This window comes from Lutjanus erythropterus, chromosome 16 (genome assembly GCF_056507025.1).
Source record: "Lutjanus erythropterus isolate fLutEry1 chromosome 16, fLutEry1.hap2, whole genome shotgun sequence".
Taxonomy (NCBI): Eukaryota; Metazoa; Chordata; class Actinopteri; order Lutjaniformes; family Lutjanidae; genus Lutjanus; species Lutjanus erythropterus.
In genome coordinates this window covers 17,362,727-17,387,671 of record NC_139332.1, presented here as the reverse complement: position 1 = coordinate 17,387,671, position 24,945 = coordinate 17,362,727, and the positions used below count along the sequence as shown (strand labels likewise).

The window sequence follows — 24,945 nt, the reverse complement described above, 5'->3', positions numbered from 1 at the left end:
ATTGTAGTTTCCCATCAGACAATGCTGTCTGAAGGCAAGGTAAAGTAGCAAAAATATTCTATATATAGTATATTCTTAAACTGATATTGATATTTTTTAATTGGACCTTTTTTTTTTTAGGTGGCTAACATACGTTTCGTTGCTGACTCTGTCCACAGCAGCACATTACCTTGATTCCTTCACTAGTACTCCTGCTGCTTCTGTGAACTGGGGGCATTTACTGTACATAATACACTGACTAAGGATAAATATCTGATACAAGCCCACTTCAAATAGTTCAAACAATCCCTTTAAAGGTTCTTTCCACCATGACTGCCCAGATCTGTCCCACCCAACAATAACCCACTTATTTGAACTGCCACAGGGTGTATGACAAAATTGCCAATTTCATGTATTTGTTTTGTATTTAAATCAAAGCCTGGCATATTGCTGTTTTGGCTCAAACTAAAGAAACTAATCAGTGAATTCATTTAATATTCTCCTTTTCTCAAATGTATGTTAACTGACTTGATCAGCTGATGGAAATCCAAAAGTTTCGATAAAACCGATATGACAGTTGGAATTACACAACTTCTTTCTGTCTCGTTCTTTCTGTCACTGCTTCTTGTATTTCTCACTTGTCCTCACACTCCTCCGTCTCTCACTTTCTGTCCCCGTCTCTCATCTTTAATCTTTCTTTTCTTGTTCTCGTTCTCTTTTTTTTTTCTGTGTTGCATAACTTTCTGCCCCCTCCTCTCCACAGAGTTCAAGTGTGTGCTTTGTATATTTTCCCTTTTCATGACTTGCATACTTTCTCAGGCTAAATTAATGTTGTTGTTGGGAGCTGCTGTTTGCACTTAAATCTATGGAGATTATTTGTGTGTGTGTGTTTGCATGTGTATGCATGCACATACAGTTACATTATGCACAGTGCATAACTTTTACTTTTGTTTTGGCGCATTTTCTGGAAGCCCTTTGATCTTGAGTGTGTGTGTGTGTGTGTGTGTGTGTGTGTGTGTGTGTGTATGTGTTGAGTGAGTGTGTACGTGTATGTGTGTGTTATAATGCCTTCCTCCACTCTTGGCTCGGAGTTGTTTTTCTTGGCATCTGTGTAAAGAGTGTGAGTGTGTTATCGGAAAGATCAACAGTTTGCTTCTGTATCAGGAACGCAGCACAACATTTTCTTCGTCTTTGTTTTTGTAGTAGCTACTGTATAATTGGTTACATAATCCCCCCCTTTTTTTGTCTCTACAGTATTTCTGAGGCTTTATTAGATAGTTGATGGTGCAGAGAGGCAGGAAAAGTCAGAATAGATTAAGACAGACACTTGTGATAAAGAATTGTGATTCTGTGTGATTGAACCCTGGATGATCTGATCTAATGACACGTCCCTTTTAGACCACTTAGCTACCAAAGCTTGTTATCTTGACATCACATCTGGGCCACTGGGTGCGGTCTGGGTGCCAGTCCAAATTGTAATTAATGGCATGCGGTGTCAGATCTCTTTACATCAGTCATCGCTGACTTATTTATCAGCTGCGAGCATCTCTGTCTGTCTAATCATTGGGGACAGTGAATTTCAGCATGTTACATAATAAAATGGCAATGGTTCTGTCAAAGTACGCATTAGGCGTTTTTGGTCGAAAGGAGTCAGAGGACTGTGTGTTCTTTGTGAAACAAAAGTCACTGTTGGCTTTTTATTTTTATATTTAGCTGACTTGTAAGTTTTTTTTTCAATTTCTTTTTCAGTCGTCACACTTTTGTAAAATTAAGGCCAGTGTTTTTAAATGTTTTTTTTAAGGCACACCAAAGGGCAAGCCAAAATCTCAAGGCGAACTATTCATATTCTTGCAAAATAGCTTCTGTAACGAACAGAGGCAACAAGTTTTAGTCAATATAGTCAAACAAAAAAAGGCATAATCAGACATTGTTCAGGGCCCTTCAATGTGTCAGACTGGTAAAAAGGGAAGGAAAGGATTTTAGGGTATAATATTTGTCTCTGTATTGGAAAATTAGTGCATGCAAAGTACTAATATAGTATATTAAAATTAATTCATAATTTTTTGTGTAGTTGTATATTGCAATAATAATGTATAGTCGGCACACCTGGATTAGCCTCATGGCACATGGCAACAAAACGTCTTGGTTAGGTCTAGGAAAAGATCATGGTTTGGGTCAAAATAGACCCTTTCACAATGATAACCACGTGTAAGACAGACCTTCTGGGCAATCACAAGGAGACATCAAAGCAAGAGATACTATCCGGTCACTGCACTGCAGTACAGTGTGGTGGGACTAGGAAAAACAGTCTTGGAAATAAATATAAAAAAAAAACTCACTGGCTGAAAGCAAACAGAAAAAAAGCCTTGAAGGTAGTGTATATATTTCTTGGGAAGCTCCCCTGTGGGCTGTTCCTCATGGAGCTGGCAGAGCTGTTTGGTGTGAAAACGCCTTTTGTCCACAGGTGGGTTCACTTTGAAGACCTTGTAGTCTTTTATGTTTCTTAGAAGTTCATGTATAATACATCTTCTGTACCCCTGTGTCTAGGTAGTTAACCTGTGTGCAAGTCCATGGGGCAACTAAAGACTGGGTAATAAGACAGTGGTATCCTTTGCCTAATACTTCAGAGGAGGACTAAAGAAATAATTGTAAAGACTTTTTAAAATGGCAGCTTACTGCAATATGCAACTTAAAAGAAGTTTCCATTATCTTGGCTAAGTTGAAGATGCTATAAATCAAATCCTGAGTCCTGGACAAAACATTTATGCTGTGGTGAACACCTCCAGTTTTATCAAGTGCTCGGCCAAGATTGAGTCTTTGCTACTGTACCTGGAATCAAACCAGTGTCTCTGCAGGAGTGGGCGAGTGTTCTTTTCTTTTTTAACCTCTGAACTACCTGAACGCCCCTACAGTGAATCATTATAAGGTGTCAAAATAAATAAGAACCTTCTGTTCTGCAGTTGCAAGTGTTATATCATCATCATCATTTAGCTGTAATGTGGACACGGACAGTGAACGTGGACCTATAGCTTGAGTTGTGAAATCTGTTTTATTTATATAGTCCAAAATCACAAATCGGCCACAAATTGCTTGCTTGCTTCAGAGAAGAAAAATGTTCCCAGAACAATCCTTTAACCAGCAGCCTCTCCCCCTTCATCTCTGCTTTAGGCAGTGTCTCCTCACTTGCAATCCCAATCCCAATCTCCAAATTTTATCACAATACTATAATTAATTGTGTCCAAGGCCATGTTACTCAAAATTAAACACAGAACAAAATTATCAATAAACCGCTGTCTCAATCTGTTAACAGACCAACAGACCCTGATCCCTTTCCATCATGCCTGGGGCCTGTACTACGAAGCAAGTTCAACATACCCAGTATCGCAAAGAGATCTGGCTCCACTAAACCTTATCAACTCGGTAAATCAACCTAGGGTTTCCCAATCTATAATATTGGACAAATTATAAAGAAGAAGGTGATCATAACCATCATAATCCAGACTGAAAGAAACACTCCTGCAGCTGCCACATGCAGGAAGCACAGCCATTATTTTTGTGATTTTCAATCACAGACTGTGTGAATAATAATCATGAGCATGACTGGACCTGACTATAACAAAACAAACAATGTGCTGCTTATGTGTATTCTTGAGATAGTTTAAGTCTGATTTTTTCACCAGCACTCAGCGATGTCAAACTGACTTGGGAGAGAAATAGACCATTGAATATCTTTGATCAACATCTGTCTGTCGTCAACAGACAGATCAGCAAACCTATTAAATAATGTAATTGTGTCATCCAGTATTCTTAACGAATCAGCTGGTCAGAGTGCAGTATAAAACAAGCTTTCTGCAAATAATAGTTATATATAAACACGTAATTCAAGGCGGTCAGTGCGCTGACTTTCACTTTCAACTAGCTTTAAATCATATTATACTTAAATGTGACACATGCACACAGCAGCATACCTGAGGGAGAGGATCCAGTGATCTCAGTTTGATCAGTTTGAACATCTGTATAATACTCCAATAGAGTATGAGTCATCAGGACAGGTCCCCCCACACACACACACACACACACACACACACACACACACACACACACACACACACACACACACACACAGAGCACATAGTTTTGTCTGACCCTTGCCAGACCCCACCTGCTGTCTCTCAGAATCAGACGACTCCTTTCATCAGACCATCACAGAGACAGTGTGTGTCCATGTGTGTTTATTGAGCTGTTTTTGTGTGTTACAGAGGAATCTGTGACTACATGGCTGCTCTGTATTAGGGCTCCATGATGTCTAAAATAAAATCAAGATTCCACATGTTATTTATCACGGTTATTGATTACCGTGCTGTTGGTGCTCTGTATGAACCTTTGTATGAATGTGACTGTGGCAGTTAGATGTCAGTGTGTGCACTCATACATGTATCTGTGTGTGTGTGTTAAAGGAAGAAACAGCCCTGCACATAGAGCTCTCTGTGTCAGTTGTGATTGCTGCTCAGTCCCTCTGGCTGCGACAGAGACTGCAGTGAGCAGCTGGAGGAGAGACGTCACTTCTTTATCTCTACTCCTGCTCCTTTGATCTCCCCCTGTCCTCTCCTTTTTCACCCCTCTCCTCAGGCTGTTTCTTATTGTGTTCCTTTTGTCCATCTGGAGCTCTGTTGCCGTCACTGCAGGTGTGTGTGTGTGCGTGTATGTGCCGGAGTCACAGATCAAATTGCTGCTCATTTTTTGGAGCGGGAGATCATTTCAAGTGCCAGCCTGTATTCCTCGTTGTCCCCATTGTTATTTATTACACAATACCATTTCTTCTGAAGGGAGGAAATGCAATACTTCCCTTTGATAGTGCCAAGAGAATCTGTGTCTGCCTGTGTGGACTGAGGAGCGAGCGAGCGTGTGTGTGTGTGTGTGTGTGTACGTGCGTGTGCATGTGTGTTGCATTTGCCTTTGTGCAGGAGGGACGTCTAATCTTAAGTGAAAGTATCAGATCTACTACAATATTACATAGTTTATTTATGTTGTTTCGTAGAAAGACTGCTGCTCACTTCTGTGTTGTTTTTGTTTTGCAGTTGTACATAAACAACTCAAACATTCATTGCCACACTTGGGCATAATTCACGCAAGTTTTTTGCACATGCTGAGGTCATAGTTGGCTACTTTTATTAAAGACAGAAAGCAGAAGCACCATAAGTTAAAAGGAAAAACAAACTGCTGTACACGTCAGATTTATTATTTAATAATGGACTTTTTTTTTTCAAGTTGTCATTTTTCTTTGTTTTTTAATATTGCCCTAAATATTGTATTGTGGACTTTTTATCATCGTATTATCATACCTATATACATACTATACATATAAGTTTTGGGATTGTTACATCCCTATCTGACAATGAAATATATCTGCTGTTATTTGTTTTTTTAAACATAAACACTTAGGGTGTCAGAATTTTTATATTAAACCAAAATCTTATCAAAATCAGCTCTCGGTGTCAGTAATCGAAATCAAAGGCAGAATGGGTGATTCTCTCAGTATAACTTCGTCTCGCTTGGTTTAAATACTTACAGCCCATAGGATAATGAATAGGTAGGAAATAAGCACCCTTCTTCCACAGATTCTTGCTGGAGGACGCGATGACACATCAGTGGGCGGAACGGAGGTGATGTGCAGGGGTGGTGGCAGACCGGCAGTTGAATAAAATCATGTGGCTAATAAACTGCTTTTGTAGCTGCAAGAAGTCAGCTGGCTCACCTTCATCATCAGGATTAAAACCCAAAATAAAAACTCCCAAACAGTAGCAGAGACATTTTGCTTTTTTACAAGTCCTGTAATGTTGACCTCACCACTTGCGGTCACCGTGTTTCTCAGCTCGGCTGCCTGTTCCATCAGTACAGACTGAGGTTTGAGCTGTTAAGTCATTTGTATGGATGCACTTTGCTTAGCCCAGCCATCTAAAAACATCACGCCAGACTGTGAAATAAAAATTCTACTCCCCAAAGACCGCAACATGACTCGGCAATACTGCTGTTTAATTTTATTAAAAGTTTTTTTCACACAGAACTTTTAGCAGCATTTTAATTGGACAACAACATTCAAACATTCAAAATTGTGTCGGATTGTACTTTTATTTCTGATATCTGGACCAATGATCTGATACTGAGATCCCTCATTTCTGACAGTACTAAAAAATCCTACCCTCAGGATTTCTAAATACCCTGGAATACCTTAATATGTCGATAATGCCCACGCATATAGTGGACTTTTTTATTGTGGTATTATCATTACTATAAACTTGAATTTTTAGTATCATTACATTCCTGTCTGACAACGATGTGTATCGTCCGTAGTTTTTTCAAAAAAATCAATGTATCAGTAAGTATTGATACTAAATTTAAATGAATTTAAAATGCTTTAAATACTAAGTAGTGGCTCCGGCTTCTCGTTCTGTCTTCTCTTTGACAGCGAGTTGACACACCACTTCAGTGCCCGCATTGTCCCGCCTCCTCTCACTCATCTCATTTTCTATCTCATTTATCATGCTATAGCCTTGCTGGGCTTAATAAAAATATGATATATTATGCCCTCAATGTTGAGTCAGTTTTTCCGTGTGGTATTGAAAATGGTATTGAATTTTTTTTTTCACTTAAATGATCCGTTCAACTGGCTTGAGAGTTGTGACCAAGATTAAAATACTTCAAACATATCTTTGGCATTTCTGTGCTGTAATTCCTTCACACATCATAGGCACAGAAACCTACGTATTTTATAATAAGATTAGCTAAAATAGGCCTGTAAAATCGACCCGGCTGATGTGTCACAGGTACTCTGTTCTCTTCCTTGGTACGTGAAGCTTAGATCAGGGCTGATCCACTGTGACTACACAGATAATGTAGGAAGATGCATCACATTAATTTTATTGCCACTTGTTGCTGAAAGTGTCTAATGTTGGGGAAACATCCACAGTCTTCATTCCCTCAAACTGCTTTCCAACAGTCTTGTCCTTGCCTCACTTTGTGACATGTTGTCTCTCTGTTTCTTCTCCTCTCCTCTCCCCGCTCTATCAGGAGGCGGTGGGGAGGGTTTGTCTGAAGGAGAGAGGACGGGACGTATTGGTGTTGCAGAGAGTGACATCATCAGTGACATCGCCATCGGACCGGCCCTCGCCCACATCGTCAGGGGGCGTGTCCAGAGAGGAGGATTGCGACAAGAGGTCAGTCCCTCCTCCTACATAATGAGAGCCTTCCAAACCAACAAAAAAACATAATCATAGTCCTCCTCCCCGTCTTTTCCAGTTTTTGACTTTGGGATCTCAAGTTTCAACCACACACTCCTGCACGTACCTGCAGTATATCAGTAATACTGTCACCAGTGTGTGTGTGTGTGTGTGTGTGTGTGTGTGTGTGTGTGTCTGTGTGTCTCTCTAAGATAATGTATGCTTTAGCTTCTGGCACAGAGCAGGAAGAGAATGGCTTTTTGTTTTCAGCTGAAAGGGAAACAAAGATGACACCAAGACTGGTTTACTTCCATCTGTAAATCAATGTGTGTATGGGTTTGGGATCGTATGTGTGTGTGTGTGCATGTGTGTATTTCCTTAAAAGTCAGTTTCTTTTGTGCAGTGTCTCTGTTTGTGTGTGTTTAAGCTACTGTGTGCCAAGACCTAAGGCACAATGCAGGGAGTGTCAGTGACAGGCAGGTTAAGTGGGTGTGTGTACTGTGTGTGTGTGTGTACAGCATCTTCAGTAGCAATCAGTTCCCTCCGAGTGTTACTGTAGGAGCTGTCACAGAGAGGGTTTTAATCTCTGGAGTCCTCATCTTACGAGGCCAGAAGGAGAGGCAGTTCACCCCACAGGAAAACACTCTTCCTGGGTATGCTTTAGATTAGGGCTGATCCTCTGGAAGTGTTCAGATATGAAGATGACCACCGAACTAGCTACGCTTGCAGAGGCAGAGGAAGACATTAATGATGAAGACGAGGAGGACACGGACGAGGAGGATAGCAATCACGATGAAGATTGTAGCAGTTCGGGAGTCTGTACATTCGACGTTCCCCATTTTCGCTACATCGATGATGATGATGTGGAGGAGAATGATTTGGAAGAGAGGGAGCGAGGATGGAGGAATGGCAGTGGTCGTACTTGGTGCTCGTTCTCTGGTGAGGAAGTTTGTTGTGACTCTTCATCTTACAGGTATGTGGTGGTGTCGGGAACGCCACTCAAGATCTTGGAGCATCTGCTAAGTGACCTGCGGTTGGATGACCAAAGAGGGGCGCCAGAGAGCAGAGAGAGTGGTAAGTTTGTCGACACGTGCACACACACACACAAACACAGGTGAAAACACTTGTCAGAAACATTGTGCACACAGACATACAGTGACAATGTTTAGATGCGCACAATATTAATGAAAATAAATATTCTTCTAATATTCTCGTTTACATGCAGCTCTTTATTCGCCAAATACGCTTCAACCCCAATTCCAAAAATGTTGGGGCATTTAAATAAAAACAGAATGCAATGATTTGCAAAAACCTGTTGACCTATATTCGGTTGAATACAATAGAAAGACAGAAGATATTTAATGTTCAAACTGATAAAATGTATTGTTTTTTGTACACATACATTCATTCAGAATTCGATGCTTGCAACACGTTCCAAAAAAGTTGAGACAGGGGCACCTTTTCTTTTAAAACCAACCAGTTTGTGTTTCGGATATTAGGACACTAATTGGTGAAATTCTGCCCATTGTTGCTCGATATACAGCCTCAGGTGCTGAACGGTCTGAGGTCTCGGTTGTTGTATTTTGCGCTTCAAAATGCACCACACAAGGAGACAGGTCTGGATTGAAGGCAGGCCAGTCTAGTACCTGGATTCTTTTACTATGAAGCCACATGTGCAGGATGTGTCTCGACATTGTCCTGCTGAAATAAGCAGGGACATCTCTGATTAGAGATGTTGACTGATTGGCAGCATATATTGCTCCAAATCCTGTATGTATGTTTCAGTATTAATGGGGCCTTGACAGTTGTGACAGTTAGCCACGCCATGGGCACTAACACACCCTCATACCATCACAGGTGCTGCCTTTTGAAGTTAGTGCTGAATCTGTATAGTTCTTTTCCTCTTTAGCCCAGAGGTCACAAGGTCCATGATTTCTGAAAACGATCGACTCGTCAGGCCACACTTCTCCACTTTGCTTCAGTCCACACTGTCTGTGTGTGTGTGTGTGTGTGTGTGTGTGTGTGTGTGTGTTGTTGTATGAGTCAGTCAGGCCTCCCGCCACATCCAGGTGCGTGCATGCATTCAGCCAGCCATGACACTGTCTGTAAATATGAGGAACATTCAAGAGGTTAAATGCTCTAATGAGTTTTAAAGCCATTCCCTCGGGGTGTTGGCAGCCATTTCTGCTGCAAACAATTTCAGTGGTTTCTTAACTGTCATATCTAATTTTTACATTCCTTAAGTCTACTTTATAACTACTGGTTTCCTTGACCATTCAGAAATTAGAGCATGACTATCAAAATCACTTTTAATTAATTTTCTTTCAGTTGACTAATTCATTAATCAACTAATCATTTTGGGATTATTTGGTTGATTAACATTTTTATCATTTACATTCTGTCAATAGGGATGCCATGGTGAGGACATTTTCCAACTGGATGATAAACTCAGTGTTGCCAGACATTCTGCAAGAAAATATACGAGTGATGACACACAACACACAACTGTAGCTGAGGTCCGCAGACAGTTGTGAAGTAACGCTAATGTTAAGTACATGCTAGTTGTAATGTTAGCTCCTTGTCAGGGTTAGCCTGGTTTAGTTAAGTTAGCTCTACTTCTGACACATTAGTGCCAGCTAATGCCTTCATTGTAATGTGTTGAACAACAGAATACTAACTTTTAAATCCACGACAGTATGGATTTTTTGTGACAGCCATGAAAAAGCGACATATTCCCGAATAGTTTTGGTTTATTAAGTTTTATTGAAGGATCATATCATAAGCATTGAATAGCTCCTTTGTGTGTGTGTGACATGCAAGTGAGGGAGAGGGAGCAGCACGGTACTGGCAATCCCATAATGCCTTGGGTCCAGTGTCCACCAATCAGAGGATGTGTTCCTGACTTGTCGTGTGTGTAGGTGTGATCTAAAACGCATTGCACAAACCCCACAAAATAAAATTTGCAGTCACGATGTTGATGAGCTAGGTAGGCATCACATGACCACGCATTGCGGTAATGCATCATCACAGTCATACTGGGGCTTCCTTCCAGCAGATTTCAATTTCCAGTTGTCAAACAACCTCATGTCAGGCTGTGATTAGGCCACAGTGTTATGTTTGAAATCTAACTTCTGCAACACTGTGCTGTGACTGCTGTACAGAGGAAACACTTTAAGTTTATAACTGTCATATTGTCCGACTAAGTATTGTTAATACTCGTAGATGGTGGAGTGGTGGGCAAGTAATGTAATCATGTATGTCTTAGTGCTGTGTAACACTGGTAACACCCACTACTGCAGAAAGCCTAGCTGCTAAAGTAAGATAATCATTGCTGTACTATTAAAAAGAAAAGTTCATTTAAGAAAAAATACCCGCAAATTGCTTGTCGCAGTCAGTGGATCCTCACTTCGTTTCTTCTAATTACTAAATTACATTTTACCATGGAGCCCAGGTCCAGTGTAATAATACTTTTATCACATGGGGACATCTGGATCCAGACCTGTATTTTATAAGACCTGCTCTTGCCTGTGTGCGCCGCTTTAAGACAAGGCGTCTTTATGTATCAGCTCCTCAGCACCACCAGTTCCCAGCAGTCCACAGGGAGCCATCTCGCTGAATTGCAGGAAGCAAACGAAGAAAGAGGGAGAGAGAGAACTGAGATGGTCTTTGTGGAGGAAGACCGCCTGATATTTATTCACTCAGAAGAGAAAAGACACTTTTTTTTTCCTCCAAGGCTCAGGTTTTTTTATGGGTGCAGAGGGAGAGGCAGAAGCAGGGATGCAGATCAAGAGTGGATGTGCATGTTTGGCTGTCTTTGTCTCTCTATCTGTGTGTGTGCATCTTTCGGTCTATGTGCGTTGAATAAGCATGAGGTTGAGTGTGCGTGTGTGTGCGCGTGTTTGTGTGTAGGCCCTCTGGGGTGGTGCTGAGCATCACTGTGCCGTTTTAGCGGGCTTAGCTGTGCAGCATGTTGAACAGGCTTGAACACGCTTCCACAGAGAGAAAGAACGATTACCCCAACCACCCCCTCCCCACGTACACACCAAAACACACACACAACAAAAAATACAGCAGCAGATTACCACGATTAGTTCAGCACACACACATCTTCTCTCTTTTTCCTGTGTCTCTCACAAGAGATAAAGTCCCCAAGGTCAGAACTGGATGAGTTATTCATCAGGGTGCTGTGTGTGTGTGTGTGTGTGTGTGTGTGTGTTGCTGTGTCTGTGAGTATATGTGTTTGACTTTGTGCGTGCCAGCGGGCAAACGCAGAGGGCATATGTTGAAGATGAAAATGGATATTTATCATCACAGAGAGCTGAGAGAGGGCGAGCGTAGGAGGAGAGGAGTAGCAGGGAGGAAATGTAACCGCCGAGCAGGAGAAAATGAAAAAAAACGGGGGGTGTATGGAAGGAGGAAGCAGGGGAAATAGAAGGCAGAAAAAAGACTCATAGCTGGGCAAGAAGAAGGAGCTCTACATCCCCATATTGAAAAGGACTCAAAAAAAAAAAAGAAATGACAATTAAAGTAAGTCAGCTGGGTTTTGAAAAAGTGATAAGCTCTGTCAGACCTGCCTAAAAATATTTCTCAAAAAGTTGTGTTTTTATTTCTAAAGAGAAGACGGTTGATCAAATATTTATGCCGCGGCCTCTGCTCAGTCTTCTATAATTGATTTCTTTGCTCTCTGCCCGACACAGCCATATTTGGGTCACACATTTCTGCAGAAAAAGAGTTTGACACCAAACACACACACACACATGCACACACAGACCACAGCTCCCTCACACCACCAACAACGGCTCATTACCCATCTGCCATGAGGGCTGTTTATAGTTGGTTCTTACCCATTGAACACCTGCTGAGTCACACACACGCGCACACACACTTGCTGTCTCACTTGCACATTAGCTTTCTCCACTTGGATGAATTTTAGTTTGTCAAGTTTTATTTGTATGAGCAGAGAGACAGAAAAACTTGTACCCTTTTTACAACCTTTTTATAGCAACTGAAGCTTTTACTTGGAAAAACATATTAAGTATAATTTATTAACACTTAAGCACTAAAAACCTCACATGATCTGCTTCATCCCAACTCTGTTGGTGTAGTTGGAAGATATTTGATTTACACTGGCATATAGTGACCTTTTAAAGGTAAAATATGCAGGATTGTTTGCAAATGCACCATTCAAACTTGGCCCCTCCTCCCCTAGGAGAGAGAACGCTGTACACTGAGATCACCATCAGTAGGATCAAAGTGAATCCAAGAAATAAAACATTATTTTCTGCTTGTTTCACAGCGGTTACATCCTAAAGCACAAAAAATACTAAATATGACAGGCCTAATTTGCAAGAAATGTGCATGAAATTGTGCACAAGACATGGAGAATGTTTCTATTTGATGGAACGATGCAGCCATAAAAGACATGTTATCACCTTTTAAGTTGTTGTGGCGGCGAACATGTTAGCAAAGAGTTGCTTATTTAATTACACACACAAGGGACATGGAGCAACATCAGCATTCACTGGGAGTCATGTTTCTGGCCACCTGGTGAGTTTAGGTCCAGTCTTAGCTCCCTCTTTTGTTTTGTGGTGTCCACTAACAACTGGCCGATCTGTGCTTGGTTGTGTAAACCACCTTTCAAACTTGAGTTTGTCCCTTCAGCAAAATGTTTCCCTAAGCTAAGGGCTTCACTTAGGAGCATTGCATAAAGCCTCTTACCTTAAGTGTTAGACTAAGGCTTTCACAGCAGTTACAGTCATGACACAGCACACGTGCACTTCAGTTACCATGGTCACACTTCACGCACATCAACACTCTTTACTCAGCAGCATTAGTGTCAGTGTCAGTTAGCTCTTTCAAAATGGACAATGAAGTGAACACAATAAGAAAAAGAAAGCCAAGCTGAACAGAAGATGAAAATGCTGTTCTCCTCGAAGAAATCACAAGCACATAATCCAAAATAGATTCAACCCAGTCGTGGCAAATATGCACAAGCAGAAGATATGGCAAGAAGCAACTGACAAGATCAATGTGAGAAATCTACTGTGAAACAAAACCTAGATGAAGTCATGAAGAAATATAGAAATAGTACTGTATGATACTTCCAACCGTAAACATGAGTCAACAAAGCATGAGGCTGCAAAGTTTCTGGTGCAAACGTCAAATCTTTACTTTCTAACGAGTTGCTAATCATGTTGCTAATCATTCATAGAGTCAGTTGTGTTTTCACTGTCCCGAATGAAATCTGTCTTGGTATCTCCTCCTCCTCTTCAGTCACCATAAATTCAGCCATTGTCATAAGTTTCACAAGTTCTTTCACTTTAAAGAGAATATATAATAGAGGAAAATGGTTGGTAAGGGCCTTCTAGCAACGGAAAAGGGAATACTTAAGTATTTAAGAGCAAACACATCCTAAGAAAATCCTTATGGTGATTTTATGCGACTAATTTCTTCCTAAGGCATCCTTAGATGAAGATGTAAAGAAACCTTAGCTTGAGTGATTTCATGCAACCAGGCTCTTTAGCTGCTAAATGCTCCACTGTGTTCACCAGCTGGTTGCTGACTCTGTCTGTCTCATTTGGTGCTTAGCAGGTAGCAGACATTGGGTTTTTACATTTAGTTTCACTTAAGACAGCCAAAAGTATCACTATGAGAGTGAACCAAAATATTAAATTTGTGGGCTAAAAACTATGAGTTATCCCTTCCACATCACACATGCTGATATGAAATTATTCATAATTATTACTTTAGAGGGGTTGTTAAAGGGGTAATATTGGAAGGTTCATTCTTTAGGTTGAAGGGTTAAAGTGTTTTTCTAATATGTTGTAATGTGACTTATTACATAATGTAGACTGAAGGAAAGAGAGTTCATATGATGCACAAAGGGAGACACTTTCATGTGTCTTTCCACATCTTACTTCCACAAATATTTTTAAACTTAACTTTGTTAGCGAAGGCCATGGGAGCGCCTGATGAACTGTTTCCTGTGTTTCAGAAATGCTGCTGGATGACTTCCTGTTGACCTACCTGGTGTTCATGTCCACGCACGACCTCTGTCAGGCTCTGCTGGGACAATATCCTTACTGAAAAAACACACACATAATCGCACACACTCATCCTTTCAGCCTCCACACTGTCCTCTGTTGTCTCCTTGACTGCTCTCACCTATAGCAGTGCCCGCTGCAGGGGCCAGGAGGAGGGCAAAGACGCCCTCTTCAGGAAGCGTAAGGTACTGCAGCTGGTCTCTCACTGGAGCCGACTCTACAAGGACTTCCTCAAGGAAGAGGAGCACGTTAGGAGCTTCATGAAGGTACGACGCTACTTGCCTTCATCAGCACGTCTGTTTGATGTTTGTGTTTTAATCTCTGTTCTCACTCTGTCTCTTGCATTTCAATGATTCATTGGTGTCTTTTCACACTTGTCACTGAAGAACATTCAACTCATTCATCTTCATTTGTTGCTCTGTCTTCTTCTAAAATTGGGGTTGTCCTTCCTTAAATTCTGCATGACAGGACATGAAGCCTTTTGTTAAGAGAGCTGTGTGTGTGTGTGTGTGTGTGTGTGTTTTCCATGATCTTTTTGAACTGTTTCAGCTTTCTCCCACAGGGGATTCTTGTTGGTGCTTTTATCTCATCCTTCAGATGAAGCAAACTAATAAGAAACAGAAACAGTACTTGCACTTTCATTGTGCATAATATGAAGTATAAAGGGTATAATTATGATATGAGGCTATCAGTTTTTCTGTAAGAGATTCATGCAAAACCAGGAAAATTATTTACATCTACTATTTCTAATAACAAGTAACAAATTTGGTTGGGTCGGTTTCACGTTCTGCAAGTCCCATCTGGTGCAGGATCTTAGACCAGTTTGGCTTCATGCTAATCGAGTGTAACAGCATTTGTTTTAAGGCAACATTCTGGTTTGCATCACAAAGACAAAATGACATTTGACATTTGTGCATTATGTACGGGCTTAACGCGCTATAACACCTGAAAAATATGTCTGGCCTCGAAATATGCCAACCACCTCCAACACAAAAATGAAAATTATAAACATAAACTACAAGGTACAGACCAGACACTAACAAAAAGTAACATTTGCATTTTAGAGCACAAAATAGCAAACTTAAAAACTAGTAGTAAGTCTTTGTGTTCCAGCACTAGAAGACATTATGTTAAATGTACGCATTACAGCTGAGCAGATGGTGGTGCTAACTAGCTTGTGAAATACATTGCTGTAAAGATATTAAATAATGACCCCATGATTTTGTCTTTTCAATATAACTTTAACATAATCCTGTCCCCAACAATTTGCTATGTTAGCGAGGTAGCTAGTAAGCTGTAGTTTGTCATTACAGTCAGTGACATAGCAGATGGTAAAGGCAAGTACAAAACCTAGTTTTGATTTGTTCCTATTTTCCCTCTTTAAGTAAATGCACTATGCTGTCAATACAAACTCAAGATCCATTTCAAATTAAAAGCCCTCTGGCATTTCAGTGCACAGAACTCCTTCATTTCTTAACAATTCTTTTATTATGAAACATATACAAGCACATGTTGTGGTAAACTTCTTGCTTTCAATTCATGGGCATCATCTCTCTTTGTGTTCCACTTGGTAGCGACTGAGTCCACATGCAAGGGCTAGTGGTAAAATGTCAGTATTACTGGTCCTGTCTAGTATTTGGCTTAACCCTAGTAACACATAAAACAAGCAAGATATAAAGTATTCTACCACTTATAATATGTATAAAGTATGATGTCTGCACAGGACATCATGGGCATTGAAAACACACACATACAGAGTCTTGCTGTCACATTCCTCACGAAAAGCGCTACATGTATCTGCTGTGTTCCTGCTATATTTTCACATGATCAGCTGAATTGGATTTGAAGCCCTGTGACAACCGTGACACTGAAAGAGAAGCAGACCGACACACACACGACATGATCACACGTGTACGCATCCACAAACACACACACGCACGCACTCGCCAATCACTTGTCCCTCCGTAACCTGATGGCTCCATTGCTCGGTGCTGGGTTGCCGTGGCAACCAAAGTGCGAGGGTTGGCATGGGTATAATCTCATATGGAGTGCGTAACCCAGGTGATAGTTGCCTAGTAACAGAGGAATGAGAGGGGAATTGGGATGGGAGGCTACGGCGGGTCAATGACAGCGATAAGCAGGTGTGTGGAGATGTGTGTGTCTGTGTGTGTGTGTGTGTGTGTGTGTGTGTGTGTGTTTACATTACTGCCTCCTAAGCTTTCATGCTGCTTACTAATTCTATGCCATGCACCCACACACACACACAAACACACAGATACTACAGAGCGTGTCATGTCACCCATTTAAGTACAAAGTACAGAATTTGCCTGATGTTTCTTAAGTGCAGCATGATTTACACTTTATGGTACCCAGACTTTGTTCTTGTCTTGTCCTCTTTCATTAATTAACAACAAAGAAAGAAGCATTTATTGAGGGTGTCCTAAGTTGAACCTTTTGGCTCAAGGACTAGTAGGATTTAACTGCTCCACCAAATGACAAAACAAACAAACCAAAACAAATTCTCACACCCCTCCATCATCAATGCACATACACAAAGTTTGGTAAGTATTTCTGTGCAAGGACAGTATTAAGGTCACTGCTTTAAATATATGTAAAATTTAGGTAAATAACTGTTAACAGGAAAAGGCATGAAAACACTGATACCAGCTGCCTTACTTGCGAGGACATTTATAGTTGGCTGTTGTAGGCTTGGGTGGTAGACAGTTTTTCATACCTTTCATACCCTCCTGACATTTTCCTGGGGAATATGGTATTTTGACAGTATTTGTGTGAAACCTGTGCAGAATGGCTCAGTTACACTGTACTCCACTGTACTTGATGCTTTCACAACATAGGCGGAGCAGCACTGTTCCCACAGGTGGGAAACAACACACGCAGGAACTCCACTTCTGTCTTGAGAAGATGCAGCCTTTATTCATCAACAAACTCAGACCTAAATCGTAAATTTACAGTGCCAATGCTGGCATATTCTTCCAGAATGACAACTTTACTGCTCATCTTTCACTAAATAACTAGAAACTGAAATTAGCAGAGCCATTATATTATTCCTGCAGCCAGTTGCCACCCTTTCTTATCATCAATCAGCAAGTGTTAACTTGAGATTGCTGGTGTGACCTCATGGATCTTGTTTTCTTCTCTCTCTCTCTCTCTCCGTCAGACCCTGTACAGGTGTGTTTTAGAAGATCTGTACGAGTTCCCCACACTGGAGAAAGACCTGAAGGAGTTCCAGAAACTTCTGCGTCGCAGACAGTAAGTGTATTTATCTCTGCTCTGTATTAAAGAGTGCTTTTCACTGTATTAGTTTTTTTTCATGCCTTTGTGAATCCCTGCTCACTGCTGTGCTGGTGTCTTTGTTGTAGCACTGTGGATGACTGCCCACCAAACCAAAAGGTAAGGTGGATGAGAGGGAGTAGTTACTACACACACCTTGCAATGTCAGATGTTTTTTACTAGTTTACAAATCCATAAGATATAATATTTAACATTTCCATACTCAAATGTATAAAAATGATGTATGTTATATATTTTGTAGAATTGTTTTCTTACATTATCCCAGATCATATAATATATAACATTATATAATATTTCCAATGATGGTCAGACTTTGAGAAATCTTTCATTTATTCAAGATCACTGTGTGTTTCCTTGCTTGCCACTAGTTTTTATTTGACTTATAAGAAAACATGGGATACATTGGGCACATCAGAATGAGGAAGAAAGTTGGTTAAAGTGACGAAATAAAACTTGAATAAAACTGTAAGGGTGAGGTACTTGAGCCCATAGAGGTTCTGCTGCAATAATTAAATCTGAGCTCTATAGGCGTTGATACAGATGCTACAGATGTTATCAGTGCATCACTGCATTCACTGAGGTATAAATACATTTTTACACATTATCATGTTTCTTCTGTTCTCTTTCTGTCAGAGTAAACAAGTTTATCAGCAGTTGAGTTTGAAGGAAAACTGTCTGCAACTCCGAAGTCCACCAGCTGAGACTAGAGAGGGTGAGTAACAGACACAAACATGCACACACTCATATACACAACACTAACACACTGCCCAGGACTGTACAAAATTATGCATAATGACAGTCTGTGAGTTTTGCACATGCAAATTGCTTAAATACAGCATGTTCAGCTTTTTGTCTGCTTGAGTACTTGACAAAAATTAACTCAAGTCTTTTTCTGTAAATACTTGAGCTGTTTCTGCATCTGCTTCATTATGACTCTGCACTATTTCAGTATTTTCTTTCATTTGTTTTACCCATTAACCATGACTATTCTAATACCCTTTCCCTTGTATCTTCCAGTTATTTGTTGTGTGTACGTGAGTGCTGATTCCTACCTGAGTGTCCACACACACCCTGCGATGGAGGCCCATGAGCTGCTGAGGATTGTGGGTCTCAAGATGGACAGAGCAGAAGAAGACATGGTTCTTGCTGTGGTGTCGCATACTGGAGGTATGCACACACACACACACACACACACACACACACACACACACACACACACACACACACACACACACACACAGAAATGAACATCGACAGAAGAACCAGGATTGAACCAGGATTTCTAATATCTATGAACATTTTTTTTAAACAGATTGTTTTGGATGCTTAATTCAACACTCACCTTTTTTTTTAACATATATTAATTTTTACTCTTTCAGGCCTAGTTTTCAGTGGCTTTAAATTCCCTCTTGAAAATGTTCATTTTCTACACCACCAGTTCCCACCCTTCCCACACTCTCTGAGCTAGTTTTTGAAAGTAGACGAGTAAATGAGGAACTCCACAATTCTTCCACGTACCCCTCGGCAGCTGCAAATGTACAAGTACCCCTGGTTGGGAATCTCTGTTAAACCCTTTTGGCTCTAAATTATTATCGTAATCTCGCTCATTCTTCTTTTCTGTGTATTTTTGTCTCTACAGAGCGGAGGGTGTTACAGCCCAGTGACTGTGTGTATTCAGAGTCTCTGACCCCACAGGGAAAGCTCGTGGCCTGTCGCAGGGATCTCACTGAGATCTTGGTATGTAAATGTACTGTTCTGTGTGTGCTCCTTTCCCACTATAACACTCAGTCTTTCTATTTTTTCATGAGTATAGAGACAAATACATAAAGGCTAAAGATGCAGCTTGCAGGAGTAAAGCAAACCTCCACCTCTCAAAGATACGATAATTTCGGCATTTGCTGTTTCTGATATTGTTGGCAGCCTCTGTATTATTTTCTGGCTAAATCAGGCATTAAAATGAATATTCTAATTCCCAGACTGACATATTTTCACAGTGTTATGATGAGTCATGCATTATACACAAACCGGAGAGACTTAGGCCTTGCGATTGTTATTAACTCTGACTCAACAAGAGAGAAAAGGTGTGAGCCAGAATTACTTTGTTGTTACCCAACCGTGACAGCAGGACTGGAAAGTGCTGTATTGGGGCAAAGTGTTGTCCTGTGATGGCATGTTTGTCCACAGTGGAGCTTCAGTTGTGAATCTTTGAATAATTTTGTAATATTGGGCCTTTTCCCATCTGTGTCAATTTAATGTTCTTCATAGTTTTCATCAACAACTTTTTTTCACTCCTAAAAATGAGACAATAACTAAATAAAAATTAATTTAAGTATCACTTCTACTTTGTGTGCAGGCTGGAGGCGCTTGTTCTAATATCTCTGTGCTCTATTCTTACTCTTGAATGTTGAATTGTTTGATTGTTCTGTAGTTTATTATGAACGTGAGATCTTGTTTCATTGTTTATTTAGAGATAGTCCTACTCCGGTAGATAGACAGTACCTGTGAGTATGCACAGTATATACATCGTCTGTCTATGTACTAACTTAACTTTCCTTTGTGTGTGCAGCCTCCTTTAACGGACAGCGCTGAGCTAAGCAGGAGGCCGGTGCGGCTCTTAGGTATTAACACCTGGGATGTGGCAGCTGCTCTCACACACCTGGACTGGAGCCTCTTCAAATCCATCCATGAGGTATATACTCACGCACGCACACACACACACCCACACACAAATATATGCATGTGGTGTGTACACATAGTTTATAATAAATTCATATTCATGACAGAGATTGCTGGAACTTAAGCATTAAAGATGCAAATGCTCTACAAGACTTGCTGGATCATGAGTACAGAAAGTCTTTTTGCAGCTGAGCGGCTGTCAGGAAGAGCTCAGTATGTGCAAAATGTGAAAGTGGTGTTATGTGGATATTATTGTATCTTAGGAAATCTAGATAGTGTTTGTGCTTCATTTGTGTTCTCAAATTTGGGCGTTTGCTGCCTTTCTCTGGTTGGTGTGATTGTCAATTGATTTTAGTTGGGTTTTAGACTGTTGGTTGGACAAAACAATCAATATTAAAGAGATCATTAGGATTTTTTAAAGTGAGGTTGTATGAGGTACTTAACTGTAGAACCTATAGTAGATGCCGCTCACCATGCGCCCAGTTTCTGTCAGACAGCAAGATGGAAACCAGATATCTCTCTCCAAACCAACCAAACTCCATGGATGAAATCATTTATTTTATGTCACAGAGCACAAGAGTTGTCCATCTTCTGCTGCCTTGACTGGTTTGTTTGTTGTATTGTGTGATTTCAGTGTTTTAAAGGGTTAGTTTGGATTCACCAAAGTCACACTGTAACACAGAAAAACAAACAGATTGATGTTGCAGTAGACCAGCAAGTCCTGTGGTCTGTGAGTTGAAATTACTCATTTTGCCAAAGGAATCTGGTTGCTGTGGAGAAAATGATCTTGGGCTTATATATGTGGTGGTTTCCCAACAGAAAAAACTGAGATTGATTGATTTTTTTTTTAAATGGGCTAGAATACGTTTTGCTACCTCGCACAACCCCACTTAAAAAATCCAAACCATCCCTTTTAAGATGTCACCTTGAGCTCTGAAAATTTATTACTGGACGTTTCATGAACTGAATGATTCATCAAATAATCGGAAAAAAAAGTAATGGAGGGATAAATCGATGATGTCTTTTGCTCACACTCTTCCCTCCCTCCACATGCAGCAGGAGCTGGTGTACTACACCCTCAGCCGGGCTCCTGGTGCGGGCCACACGGCGGCGCTCTCCGTCCTGCTCCAGCGCTGTAATGAGGTCCAGCAGTGGGTCATGTCCGAGGTGCTCATGTGTGTGTCGCTCAACAAGAGAGTGCAGCTGCTCAAGAAGTTCATCAAGATCGCAGCTCAGTAAGAACACTCACACACACTAAGAAATTAACCCAAATAAAAGTGCATATATCAAACTCATCAATATTTCTGTTCATGATATTTTTGTGTATTTGTAGCTGTAAAGCCCAAAGAAATTTGAACTCTGCATTTGCCATCATCATGGGTCTTAACACCGCAGCTGTCAGCCGACTCAACCAAACCTGGGAGGTATGTGCTGTTGCATGTAGTGTGTTTTGTTTTTGTGTGTTACACAAGATTTAAAATCAGATTCTGACCGAGCACGTTCCTTTCAGAAATGTCCGGGGAAGTTCAAGAAGCTTTTCTCAGAGTTGGAGCTCATCACGGTGAGACTTACTCAACAGACACTGAGATAGACGCAGGGCTCGAAATATGTTCCTCTTTTGATGTGATAATCAAATCTTGAAATCTCTCCTTCGTTTCTTTTCTCTTTCTTCATCTTCCACCCATCTCTATTCAGGATCCATCTCTGAACCACAAAGCGTACAGGGAAGCCTTCAAGAGGATGAAACCTCCCAAGATCCCTTTCATGCCTCTTCTCCTGAAAGGTAGCGACTCCAACACCGCCCACACACACACACACACACTCGTGTCATTTTTGGGAAAGTTATGTAGACTTGCATTCATTTTCTGCAGACTTTACCCTACCCATGACCACTACTGGCCGACCCCTAACCCTTAACCTAATCCACACACACACAGTTTTTTAGAAAATATACTTGTCTTTTTAATTATTTTAATACAAATGTCATTTGTTATTTGTTAATGTCATTCCATTTGTATTAATATTTTACTATTTTATCCTATATTATACTCTGCACAGAGGTTAAATGAGATCTGAATCTCAGTGTGACTTCCTAATTACATAAAGTATTATTGTTTTTGGTGCATGAAACCATAATATGCTCATCCCCTGCTCTTAGATATCACCTTCATCCACGAGGGGAATAAGACTTTCCATGACAACCTGGTCAACTTTGAGAAGCTGGTGAGTCGAGTCAGTTCTGCAAAGTGTCTAAGTGTTTGTGTTTCAAAATGTCACACATACGGCAGCAAGGTACCATGCAAGGTGCCTAGGAAAGTGAGCAGTGTATTAGTATTAAAAGCCCGGTTAGTCTGTAAGACTTACAGAGTTTTATTGGCAGAATATGGCAGAAATGGTTAATAATGTTCATGAGTATGTTGTCATTAGCGTATAATCACCTGAAAATAAGAATTGTTGTGTTTTCATTGTCTTAGAATGAGCCCTTTATAGCTACGGACGGGGCAGGTCCTCTTTCTTTGCACCACCATTTTTCTAGAGTAGCCCAGGATGGATAAAGCTCACCCCTCATCTTGAGATGGTTGCAGTCTGCATCCTCACAGCTAGATGCTGCTAAATCTTATACACTGGTCCTTTAAATTCAACCAGTTTCAAGAGATTTCATGGGAAAACCTGTGAGAAGTGGTACATAAAACATACATTGTTGTTTAATACATTTTTAATTGGGTAAATTCTCAACAGCAATTGATCGATTAAAGAATAAGCATTAACATCCTGAATGGGGACGTATAAGTCAGCCCCGAAATATCTTGATTCTTTGCACTGAAGCAACATGTCTTCTTCTAAATCAACAGCATATGATCGCAGACACGGTGAGAATGATTCGCCACTGCCAAAGCGACCAGCCAGGTGAGTGGATCCAATTCATTGTGAGGAATCTACTGCCATCTGCAGCTGAGTTACTGTACTGCGCCTGCACCTGAGTCTGTTGCCATTCCCACTCAGTTTTCTCTTACAGTTTCTAAGCAACCATTTCCAGACAGTCTTTTACTCTCTTTATATGGCCATAATACAGTCTGTGTTCATACCAAACGTGTGTGAATGTTTGTCCAGCAGAAAAGCTCCTCTGTCTGACTGCGTGTTTTGTGTCTGTCTCTTAGGCAACGAGGTAATCGGGGTCGACAGTGCGGAGGTCAGGGCGAGCGTTAACTACCTGCACATCATCGACAATCAGCAGACGCTTTTCGAACTGTCACACAAACTGGAGCCACGTGCTTAAACACACACGAACCCAAACGCACTGGACGCAGCGCAGCGGAAATGCTAGCACTGAGTACGTGTGACAGAGAGAACGCTTTGTACAGCAAAATGTCACACATTCACTGCAACAAAATCACAGTACCAGCAGAGGTGCCAAGAGGACAGTAAGGTGCCATGTGTTCTGATGAAAACCCACAAAGACACAGAGCTCCCTGCTCTTTAAGGCTTTATGACAAAGAACATGTGTTTATAAAGGATTTATAAAGGCCGTACACGCTCTGTGAACTGTCTACAGGAAGAGATTTTGCGCAGCAAGACGGAGATTTGCCAAACGGAGACAGAGGGTAGAGGAGGCTGTAATTAGTTTGTACAGTATCTATTGGACTGAATATGCCCCTGTTTTTGTTCCTGTGATGAGCTTTTGGTTATTTATGAGCCTGTTCAGCAGGTGGAATGTTCCTTTTATTTTTGTCAAAGTCTCGTCGCCCCACTCGGAGGTCAACAAGGACTTGATAGCCTCTTCATCATTTAAGTGACAAACACAAATGCGTTAGTAGAGGAGCTGTTTCCAACCTGATGGCCACATTCTACCCCGGTTTCATCTGCGTATCACTGACTGGCCTCGTGATGCATGTATAACCAGGATTCATGCCGTATTTATTTAGGTGTGTGATTTGGAGCTTTTTTTTTTGTTTATTGTGTGGCAGCACAAGCAGCAGTGCAACACTTTAGCATATCTACACCCAGTGTTTCCCCCAGCAAAGTTGTTAGGCCTGGTGGCAAGTTTATTGTGACAGGGGCCAGCAGCCAAGTGTCTTTATTTTATTTTTTATTTTTTTTTGAGATGTTGGTCCCGTGTTGGTCAGTGACTAACTGATGGCAGCACTCAGATTGGGGCCAATTGTTTCTGTCATAATATAATCATGGCCAGAATCATGAAATTGAGAACTTAAAAAAGCCTTAGCACATATGTCACAGGGCGCTACATTAAGTCACTGCTAAAAGCTGACTGGAAAAATATGTAAGGGATTCCAGCTTAATAATAATTTGAGCCAAAATATTGATTTGAAAATTATTTCATGGCTTCAAAAAATATTTTATTGCTCCTCCAGAGCCTACGATCAACAGTGCATCCATAGCAACGGTTTGTTCTTCATAGCAACCGTCTGCTATACTGAAATAACAGACCACAGAATACTTTAATCAGAATCAAGTATTTAACAAAGCCGTGTAGTACTATATAATGCGTTGTTAAAAATAAGTAATTCAATCCGCACATATTTTTAAAAAATCAACAACTATAGTTTGACAGCGAGCACAAAGAATCTGACAGTGTACATGCTGTGTTTTTAACATCAACAAAAGAAATTAAATTGCGACTTTTTTGACTTATAAAATTATATGTTTAATTGACAAACATCACATGTGTTATTCATGGTGCAGTTCAAACGGGATCCAAA

The 24,945-nt window shown here is 40.7% G+C and overlaps 1 protein-coding gene across 1 annotated transcript in view; it reads left to right on the top strand.

Moving 5' to 3' along the window:
• The window catches only part of rapgef5a (Rap guanine nucleotide exchange factor (GEF) 5a), a 63,736-nt gene extending 39,426 nt beyond the window's left edge, over positions 1–24,310 (top strand). Inside the window, exons 10-26 of the mRNA XM_084739407.1 lie at positions 7,048–7,193; positions 8,170–8,270; positions 14,191–14,269; positions 14,361–14,505; positions 17,418–17,509; positions 17,620–17,650; positions 18,185–18,263; positions 18,569–18,718; positions 19,191–19,288; positions 20,118–20,240; positions 21,284–21,462; positions 21,561–21,651; positions 21,738–21,788; positions 21,923–22,010; positions 22,386–22,450; positions 23,080–23,134; positions 23,386–24,310. Of these exons, the coding sequence (XP_084595533.1) occupies positions 7,048–7,193; positions 8,170–8,270; positions 14,191–14,269; positions 14,361–14,505; positions 17,418–17,509; positions 17,620–17,650; positions 18,185–18,263; positions 18,569–18,718; positions 19,191–19,288; positions 20,118–20,240; positions 21,284–21,462; positions 21,561–21,651; positions 21,738–21,788; positions 21,923–22,010; positions 22,386–22,450; positions 23,080–23,134; positions 23,386–23,504 (1,692 nt within the window). The 3' untranslated portion in view covers positions 23,505–24,310. The remainder of the gene's footprint in view (positions 1–7,047; positions 7,194–8,169; positions 8,271–14,190; positions 14,270–14,360; positions 14,506–17,417; positions 17,510–17,619; positions 17,651–18,184; positions 18,264–18,568; positions 18,719–19,190; positions 19,289–20,117; positions 20,241–21,283; positions 21,463–21,560; positions 21,652–21,737; positions 21,789–21,922; positions 22,011–22,385; positions 22,451–23,079; positions 23,135–23,385) is intronic.
• Positions 24,311–24,945: the final 635 nt, after the last annotated feature.